This window comes from Crocodylus porosus, unplaced genomic scaffold (genome assembly GCF_001723895.1).
Source record: "Crocodylus porosus isolate Cpor-Errol unplaced genomic scaffold, CroPor_comp1, whole genome shotgun sequence".
Taxonomy (NCBI): domain Eukaryota; kingdom Metazoa; phylum Chordata; order Crocodylia; family Crocodylidae; genus Crocodylus; species Crocodylus porosus.
In genome coordinates, this window is record NW_017728951.1 from 39,892,351 (window position 1) to 39,902,441 (window position 10,091).

General features: G+C 39.1%; 1 protein-coding gene across 3 annotated transcripts in view; it reads right to left on the reverse strand.

The window, feature by feature from the left end:
• Positions 1 to 4,843: 4,843 nt before the first annotated feature.
• The window catches only part of USP54 (ubiquitin specific peptidase 54), a 150,891-nt gene continuing 145,643 nt past the window's right edge, over positions 4,844 to 10,091 (reverse strand). For all 3 annotated transcript variants that reach the window (XM_019555848.1, XM_019555849.1, XM_019555850.1), the window contains 4 exons: positions 9,873 to 9,991; positions 8,490 to 8,627; positions 7,084 to 7,270; positions 4,844 to 6,302 (listed from right to left, as the gene is read on the reverse strand). In XM_019555848.1, the coding sequence (XP_019411393.1) occupies positions 5,653 to 6,302; positions 7,084 to 7,270; positions 8,490 to 8,627; positions 9,873 to 9,991 (1,094 nt within the window). In that variant the 3' untranslated portion in view covers positions 4,844 to 5,652. The remainder of the gene's footprint in view (positions 6,303 to 7,083; positions 7,271 to 8,489; positions 8,628 to 9,872; positions 9,992 to 10,091) is intronic.

Below are 10,091 nucleotides of genomic sequence, written 5' to 3' on the forward strand. Positions count from 1 at the left end.
ACCTTGAAGGTATTAATAGATTATCATCCTGTCACCCCGCACTATAAAAAATTAGTTCACTCTGCTTTTTGTTGCCCTTTGGATTTTCTCTACTTTTCCCTACAGAATCCATAAACAGAGGGAACCAAAACTAGAAACCTTAATCAAGGGAAACAGGCCTATGTACAGTGGTATTAACACATCTCATTTAATATATCCAAGGATAGTAACATAAATAAAATATTTTTGTTGCCTTTAACAGCACTATACTACAAACAGAACTAAATGATTTGCTACACCCTTAGGGCTGTCTCCAAGACTTCCTAGGCACCATTTGACTGTATGCTGTTTCTTATCCTTAAGGTTAGATTACATTTATCATTTTGTCTCATGTATGAAGTGTTTACATGTGTGTGAATTGAAGGCCTTAAGCTTCAGTGCAGCAATTAGAAGCAGCATGCAGGATGAAACACAACTGCTAGCCTGTTAACTGCAAACTCCTGGTGAATCTGTATAAAAGGAACTTTTTCCCTTTCTGTGATCTGGGTGATATTTAACTATGAAATGAGGTTATACAGTCAGACGTGATATTGTCAAATTACAGAAGTCAAATCACTTTACAAGAAAGTGCAGAGGAGGATTAGGTAAGATAAATTATTTGGAGACTTCCAATTATTTATAGTGCCATAAAAAAGGCAAAGATTAGCTCCAGAGACTTTGATTTTGCTGAGACCAGCTATTGTGAAAGAATTATTCTTTTAAAGTTTAAATGATATAGGTTGATCATTGAGCAACAGTATCAAGAGATATGTATTTAGATAAAAAGATTGTATAAAATATTTAACTAATTCATGCACAAAACTTCATTCAGAAGTAAGTAAGGCACCTTGCACATAACAAGCTTGATAAATCCACAAATACCAAGTCATAAAAATTTAATCCACCTAAGAGGATTCACCATATCTGCTTTTTCATTTATAGGCAAATGCAACTACTGGACACCACAACTTTAACTCTGTCTGCCTTCTGCACCCCTTTAACCAAGCTATCATTTGTCAGCACATTTGTTAGATAGCTGGGATGTTAATTTATTAGGCATGGGTGGTTTGGTTAAGGAGGTGATGGACACTGGACAATTAAGGTGGCTAAACTAGTGCCACATAACTGAGGAGGTAAGGTTCTGAAAGCAGAAGGATGTGCCAAGATGTTGACACATGTAGACTTAAGAACTTTGGTTATTGTAGTTTTGTTCCAAGAATGCAATGTGCAGTCAGAATAATTAAACTATACAAGAGATGGCTTTGTTTTTCATTGAACTGTGATGAAAAGATGACAGATGTTGTGGAGCTCAACTATCAATTTTGATTAAACTGTGCCTGCATGTTACATGGGTTGTATCCATGTTGGTTCACACAGATTTTCAAAATGAAAAATCAAACTCCCCACTAAAAAAACAAATAAAGTATTAAATGCCTGCTGTTCTCATAAATTTGGGAAGCTAAACATTGTGAACTGCCAAAGTGAACTGGGGAATTTAGTAGCTGTACGAATCAGTCTCACCTGCTAAGGAGCACATACTGCCTTTTATCTATTGCTTATTTCAAACTACATACTCTCCAGAAAGCTCATAACTAAGTTACTCAGCCTGTAAATGAAGTCATCCCTCACTGCACTAAAATAAGTTCAATTTCACTAGTAGTAGTGACCAGATGAGCATTAGTGTGGAAAGAACAGAGATGATTTACCATCATGGATATCTAACCTAACTCAGAGAAGGACTTGATAACACAGTAGTAAAATGCAAGTGACAGCCTTCAGTTGCATCCATTCTCACATCCTTTCACCCACTGGGTGATTTAATGCTTGTAGTAGCCCAAGGGTGGAAAACTGCCTGATGGTGACCAATGTAGACAAGAAACTAAAAAAAGTTGTCTTTTTTTTTGCCTTGTTAATAGGGCCTAGCCTTTTATACTATTTGCCCAAATATGCTTCTTCATTTATACATGACATCCCCACAGAACTTTATTTACAGTGGTATGGATAAAACATTTTAAAAATGAATCTATAAACAAAAATGTATATTGCACCCAATACATGGATCAATCTTTCCTTCTCAAAGCCTTCACAAGACAGACCAGTACTGGAGCCCTCTCTGTTTAGGAAACCACCTATTGAAAAAAAAAAAAAAAAAAAGACAGAGAGAGCTTGACATTATTCAGCAAGATTTCCCTTTTTTCTCCTCAAGTCATCTCCTTCACCATACCAGTCTCTGATCCTGAAGCATCTATAACCTTGTCTCCTACCAACCCTTCCTTTTTCATCTCAGTGCCTTCCTTCATTATTCAAACATGCTTGGGTCTTTTTGTCTGTTTCTAAACACGAGAGTATTTTCTTGCTTTTTATTAGGTACTTTTTTAGATTTAGAGTTAGTATATTTAAAAAAAAAAAAGAACTCAGAAAACATCTAAATATGTGCCAAATACATCAAAAGAACCTCTTACATCTGCTACCAAAGACTCCCTTGCCCCTGTCCAACTCTAAAGAATGATCATCCTCCTTCACCTTCTCAGTCCATTACCAAATCAAATTACTTCTTTCTTGAATTTCAGTTATTTCACTGCTACATTTCTGAGCATCTCAATTAAATGTATCAACTGTACCAATATTGTCAAAAAACTCTTAGCTTTTCTGCACCTATTTTGAGCCATGGATTAATCTTAAAGTACCTTATCTGATCTTCAGCTTACATAATACTGATGTGCAGAGTATTAAACAATTTATGTATAATCATCCATTATGTCAGGGGTAGAGCAAGGAATGGAATCCATGTCTCCTGGTTCCCAGTCCACCACACGATAATTCCTCCTCAAGGATGGCAATAGTGGGAGTGCTAATGTGGACAAAGCCATATGGTTTTGGTTAAGTTTTGAATTTAACATGTCAACAGTCACTTGTAACAGTCTACAAAGGGGACCCCTCATCACTGATACTACAGATGGAATAACGTGCTAGTAACATCAGGCAATTTCAACGACATAAAACCCCATCTCTTACCGAAAATCCTATGTACCTTAACATAAGGTGCAGCCTTTGTTTGCAAGTAGATTGGTACTTTAAGCAATCTATGTCTTTATTCTTTTTATTGCAGGTTTTTGCTTATGATTCAGATACACTGAGGCAGGGTGAAGTACAGAAGTAAACCTCATGTCCTCCCACTATGACCACTTCAGCCCTCTATTTCAGTTTAATAAATTAATAATTTCTGAAAGAGAAACTAAATAATTATAGCTGATTTTCACAGCCAATATTGAAACCAGATACATTTAAGTATGATATCTTAAATGTAGTGAAGGGGGGAACCAAAACTTGGATACTGTAGATGTTGGCATGATTTGAAAATAGGTGGCATCCATAAAAAACTCATTCACCAAATTATCACTTACTGACAATTAAGTTTAGACTGTGCCAGCCAGCTCCTGGAGATGTGTGCAAAGACAGTGTACATTTTACCTTGAAATTCCTAATGTAGCTTCCTTCGGCTGCAAGCAGCTCTTTAACCTCCTTAAGCTGCAAATAGGACTGAAATCATGGATAGGCACCAATCCCAGCCTTTGCCAAAAGCAGGAAATAGAGATGATGTAGGACCACTTAGGAGTACACAACCACCAAGGGGATTCTTCCTGTACTAAAGGACACCCCTACAGATGGATAGCCTGATTCTACTGTGGCACAAAGTGCTCAGGCTGCAACAGAGAATCTTCATCCATAAAGGTCTAATTTAAATGAAATCCTAATCCAATATTTGCTTAAATAAAACAATAGTCATGAATGGGCTTCAAGATGAATGCAAGAGTCCACCAATATAAGTTCTTACATGCTAGTAAAATGTGCAGATGATTAAATCTACATGATTTCCAAATTGAGGATCAGAATTGGTTTGTTTGTTTTTTTTAAAAAGCAGCTGGTGGTAGAAGAAACCTTTACATTTTTCCTTTAGAAGACAAAGGTAGTTGCTATTAAAGAGGAATCACAATGGCAATTACCTAGAAAAAAGAAATGAGAAACGCATTATAATGAATAACATCTCCCTTCAAACCTCAGAGCAATAGCAGAAATATTGGAATTTGCCCTCTGTGCTTAGTACAAATTTGAAAACAAAACTGGAAATGAAAATTAAGACACTAACCGAACTTGCAACTGTACTAAACTAAAGTATATAGATAGGATGATAATGTTGCAAGTACCTTTAAAATGGAGCACTAGGGTGCAGTACAGCACAGTCTAGATTTACCAATACCCGTTTGGGAAAATGGAAATGGATTTATAATTATATTCTCAATTTTGCTGTTACTGTATGATAGCACACACCTATCTTTGCAATAACACCTGCAAACCATCCATACTTAAAAACAACAACAGTTCCTTTAGGGAGGGAACTTCTATCGCAACAGATTACTGTTGAACAGATTTACAGACAAAGCATATGTAGAAGGTCCTTTTCTAGAAGATGAAAGGGCTTGAGTATGCAGGGTACTATCCTGTTTGTATTTAACACTTTTTTCCATCCCAATATCTCAAAACAATTTCTAAGAGGAGTTCTGTTTCACTGTCCTCATTTTGCATGGAGAGTGAGGGACACGGGTGCAAAGGAACAAAGTAGGCCAGTGGCAGAGGCAACATAATGAATGCCAGACTCACTGCTCTGCCCTACTCAGAAGTGCTCCGTTATAAAGACTTTGTTACTGATGGACCTGTGCACACAGCTAGTTCATTCCTGTTAATGTATGCGGCCAACTACAGCTTTCAGACCAACTACAGTAAAACCAAATAAAAATAACAATAAAGATAGGTCAGACACAGACAGTTAAATAGAACTATTTTCATAGATTTATTCAAAAAATACTTACAAAAGCAAGTATGTTTGACCCTAAAATAGTTAAACGTATTTTGTGTTTACATTGGTGTAATTAAGCGTGCAGCATTAACAGTCTTTTCTGTCTGAAGCATTGTTAGTTTGCCAGAAAGAAGTGGGGAAGTTCTGGTTTATCAGTGGGACAATGTCTCCTTCCCACTTCCCTACTTAGCAACTACAGCTGTGGTCTGTGCTTGAGATATCAGCATAATGAATGTTGGGTTTGCCTCACTAGCTGCCAGTCCAGCTGAGTTTAGATTTTACTGGAAACCTGGAAGGTAGATCAGTTTTACCCTAGTAAGGGGTAGAAGAGGGAGAAGAGAAAAACAAAAGGAAAAAATAAGTGGGCTGGTTCTGTATGCAAATAATTAACCAAAGCTGTTTCATGACTGAGACCATAAGAGAGAGAGAGAGTGTGTGTGTGTGTGTGTGTGTGTGTGTGTGTGTGTGTGTGTGTGTGTGTCCATAGCCAGTGCCCCTTATATCTACTACTCCCTACAACACTTCCTGCTGAGACTTTGGGACTGAAATAGCTGAGAGCTTCCCCCACAGACAGCAATTCAGCAATACCAGAAAAGAAACACATTGCAGTTAGCTTCCACATACTGTATAGTTATATTTTAAAACAGAACTGGCACAAACACCAACTGTAAAAGTTTGTTGCTTTACAATAAACAGCACCTCCATAACAGCTACAGTGCAGATGGTCTGTTCACAGGGAAGTTTATCATTGTTGGGGTTGCACTGATTTGAAGAAGGCCTCACCAGCCATTATTTTGTCTGGCGGCAGCAGCTGCTGCTACTCGGGCTATGATATTTCGGTGTGCCTCAGTAGCAGAAGAGAAAGCACCATCCACCACATGCACTGGCAGTTTTCTCTTTCCACCTGGCTGCAGGGTATAGCTGTTCTGCCGCCAGTCTTCTTCTGGGGGCATATCAACCCTCTTTGGACCTGGCACCTTAGCACGAGCAGGTGGCACAGGACAACCTTGAGGGTGACCAGAATTCCAATGCAGCCCCCATGGTGCTCTTAAGGTGCTGTAGTCTGTGCTGGATGGTGGCCTACACTTGATGGAATAAGACTCTAGCACTTGATGTTGTAAGGGCTGCTGGAGGAACTCTTCCTGTAAGCCTTTGTCTGATTGGCCTGGGCATCCCAAGTGCATTTTTTGTTTATCTGGCAATGTCACTGTTTGTTTAGCAGTGTGGTTCAACTGCAGCCAATGGCCAGAGGGACTTGATACCCCACATCCTAAATGCTGATCAAGAGGCCTTCGCCCTTGGGCAGAGGGGCATTTCTGTGTGCAGGGGAGACTTCCACAGCTCAGTGCCACACCTGTGTGGTCTTCACCTTGGAAAGTTTCACCCCCGTCAGGCATAACCAGAATTTTCTGGATGTTCTTCTGATCTCCTGGGGGAAGAAAGTGTTTGTTCAGTTAATTTTTTTCTCTCAAAGCCTCCAATGGTGGCCCACCTGCAGATTGGAAAGGTTAAACTGAATCAGCCCTACACCAGGACATTTCTTGTAGTACGGATTTTGAACGCATGAAAACTAGTCAATTCCAACTAGGATCATAATCCCAGGAGACTGTGCAAAAAAGTGGAATTTGAAGGAATGTGTCTCGTACAACATAGTACCTATACCCAACTCTTTCACCGGTAGTTACTATCCACCCTTCATACAAATGGTTCAATAGCTGAACATTTCAGGGTACCAAGACCTAGGTGGAGCACAACTCTAAGGAATTTGTGAATCCCTCATAGCCTTTTTTTCTGTAACATTATAAGACTATTTAAAATGACTAACAACCTAGTTAAGTACACTAAAAAGTAAATTCCAGAAGCAGTTCTTTGAGGTTACACTGTCATTTTTGCTGGCCAAATACCTCTTTATGTACATCTATAATGTAAGCATTATTATATTTAAACAATCAACAGCCATGCCTCCAACTTAAAAATTATCCCTTTAGATTGTAGTCACTTAACACAGCACATTAAAGCAGTGTGGAAGGGATAGCAAAGGGGGAAAAAAGAATGATAGATTTATCCTTCCAAATTTCTGGAGAGATTGAGGCAGGTGTAAAAGCATCATTGACAGACAAGGCCTGAGAAGCTGTGCTTCAGAAACAGCAGGGTGAAAACTGCACACAGTTTTTCTAATCATGCAGGAGGGCAAAATGCCCTGTGATTACCTGATGGTCTATGTGCCTTGCCCACCATGCTAGGCATCAATACGTCATGGGACAGGTGCTGCGGCCAGGTTGGGTTGTGCTGGGGATCAAAGGGTAACACAGGAGGGTCATGGGGAAAAGGAAGGGAAGTAGAGCTGGAAGAGCGGTGCCTGGTTTCCACTGGCATTCTCCTCATATTTGATGCTTCCTTTTGACAAAATGAGAAAGGGGAAAAAACCCACAAATGATGATTAAACAGAGCTGGGCTGAATCAAGTGAACATGGCAATGACAGGGATAAGTCACCACAACAAGTACATGCATCTGTATGTGAAAGAAAGGAATGCAAGGTAACAGTATTCGTTTTGGAAAACTCTCATCTGGTGAATGTTTTAGTGATGGGGGTGTTGACTAATTGTTTGGCTCAGAGTGGGAAGGGCAGGACAAAAGTTTGGTTCACGTACCCATTTTTCAGAATAGTGGCAATAATCTCACAGTAGAAAAAGTAAATGTGCCTACTCCCACTTAACCTTGTTGGTGCTGTTCCAACACAACACAAAGATGTACACTACAGGACCCAGCATGCTTTATAAAAGAGCTGCACAAGGATGTAGGGTATCTGTTTTGGGTAGTACCACGTAGCTGAATCTCTTGCAGCAGTAAAAGACAGATTTGTCTGAACCCCTACCTATACACCCAGATTTGCACCAGTTTAACTGGACTGATTTAGGGGAAAAAACCCAAATGTGTATGCTTAGACAATGCCTAAAACTCAAAAGTCAGAGTCCTGCTATGGCTTTCAACTTTGACAAACAATAACTTTGCAAACAGACCTACGTATCCTCCTTGTTCAGCTGTTTTCAAACAGAGCTAATGTTCTTAGGTTTCCTTTGGAGAAGTCTAAACATAAGCAATGGAAAGTGGAGGCGGGGAGACACCAGAACTAATACTTCACATTAAAGAATACTCTCAAAGCTTCCCCTCTTCAAAGAAATTGCCCCATTAAACACCAGTGTGTTCAAATTGTTCCCGTTCTTCTCAAAGTGGCAGTTCCAGAAAATTGCCTACTTTTGAGGATATGTTGGGGAACATTACTGGGTGCAATTAGATGCAGCATTTTTCTTCCTTCCCTTCAAAAGCAGAACCACACTGACATAAGTGAAAACCTTTTCTCTGCCCTTTCAAAGAGGAGAAAAAAAATTATTGAGGAGACAGGTATGGCAGTGCTGCTGCTTATTAGCTTTCCCTAATGTGGCTAGGAAAGAAGCTTTCCTCTTCTGAGCTAATATAAATTTTTTTCAATTGTATGCCTTTCTTGTTTAGTAACTGCTGCTAGAGAAGATGGATACAGGAAAGGAAGAAAGAAATTAGGTGGTATATGCTAACCCCAAGGTAGCTCTTAATAATGCTATTGATCATTCTACTTACAAAACTATGAGACGAGACCAAGGTCTCTTCTTTGTTTGCGATGACTGTCCCACTGAGATTGCGAGCAATACGACGGAAATTCTCTGCACTGTACATCTCCTCTTCTGGCTCCCTGCTGTGGTCTCTGGTATATGTGACCTGCAAACAACATTACTACATTTAGAAAGGTCTCTCCATGGGTCATGTGCTGTACAGTGATTTAGGGAAAGAGGTCAATAAAAATATGATAAATTATATGAACTTCATGAACTATGCTGATCTTTTCTTTTCAGACTCCTTCATTCAAGACTAACTTAATATACTAAAGCAAATAAACCTTTTAGAATTTCTTATTAAAATGCTATTTGTATGACTAGTTTTCCACATTATAAAGTACTGAGATTTGCACAAGTACACTTCAATATCCTGTAAACACTTAAAGCGAGGATCTACAGCCCTCCCATGGGAGGAATCTAGCCAAGGGACTGACTACTGCCCTATATGTCTTCTTGGTAGCTCAGATAAGTAGTGTTGGAAATGATGACCATGCCAAAATGTAATCTAAAAGGGAAGTGAAGGGGCCAAAGGAACTGTCTTTTCACAAATCTGGATAAGTCCAGAATTATTAGGTTGGAAATCTACTTTTCTGTTGGGATAGGAAATTAGTTCCTTTTCTATTTTCAGGTTCATACACATCAGTCTTTAATATTTTTTTACCCAAAGGTACCCATATGCTTTGAGGTACAAGCACCAAAATATCACAGCTCATTATTCAATTGTCTTATCTTAGGAAAAGCATGTGATATGAACTAAAACTGTTAGACTACTATGAAAAGGAGATGGAACACATTCCCAAGGTCTTGAAGACAGTATCACAACCTACAATGCACTGTAGCTCCTCCTAACTTTTCTCTCTCTCTCACTCAAAGAATACTAGATGTCAGTTATTAAATTGTGCATAATACTCAGTTGAACCCTGTTCAATGTGACAGTTTACCAAAGACAGTGCTACAGCTGTAAATATATAACACGAAGAAGGAAACCACAAAAGCAAGCAATATGAAACATTTTAGATCATTTTCATAATGTGATATGTTTCCCTACAGTCTGTAACAATACAATTATAGACACTAGCTCCTAATTATGAGGCTACATGGCCCTGAAAAGAATTTAGATGACACTACTGTCCAAGTGTAGCACTTTTCCCAAATCATCCCTATACTTACTGCTGGATTTTGAAAAGGTCTGTACCTAGCATTCTCTAATGTTTAATATGTATGAACACTCTGCCTTTCCTATGGACGTTTTTTACTTCGTTTGCTGCTGAAATAATTGGGCCCTCCATCTCCACATACATACAGCCTTATAGGCCCCACCCTCCAACATTCTTTAATGTGCTGCTACCTTAGAAACAGGAGAGACAACGGATCCATACAGGCTGCATTCAATCTCTGCTGTCGGCGTTTTTGAGAGACCCATGCCAGCTGCAGTACGCAACTTCCTTGCTTTTACGTTTGCAGAGACTAGGACAGAAATAAAGTAGTGGGATTAAATTCCAAGTGAAAATCTCTATCAGTGGCACACTCACTGATCTCAAGCCTACCTGAAGCAGAAATTAATGAA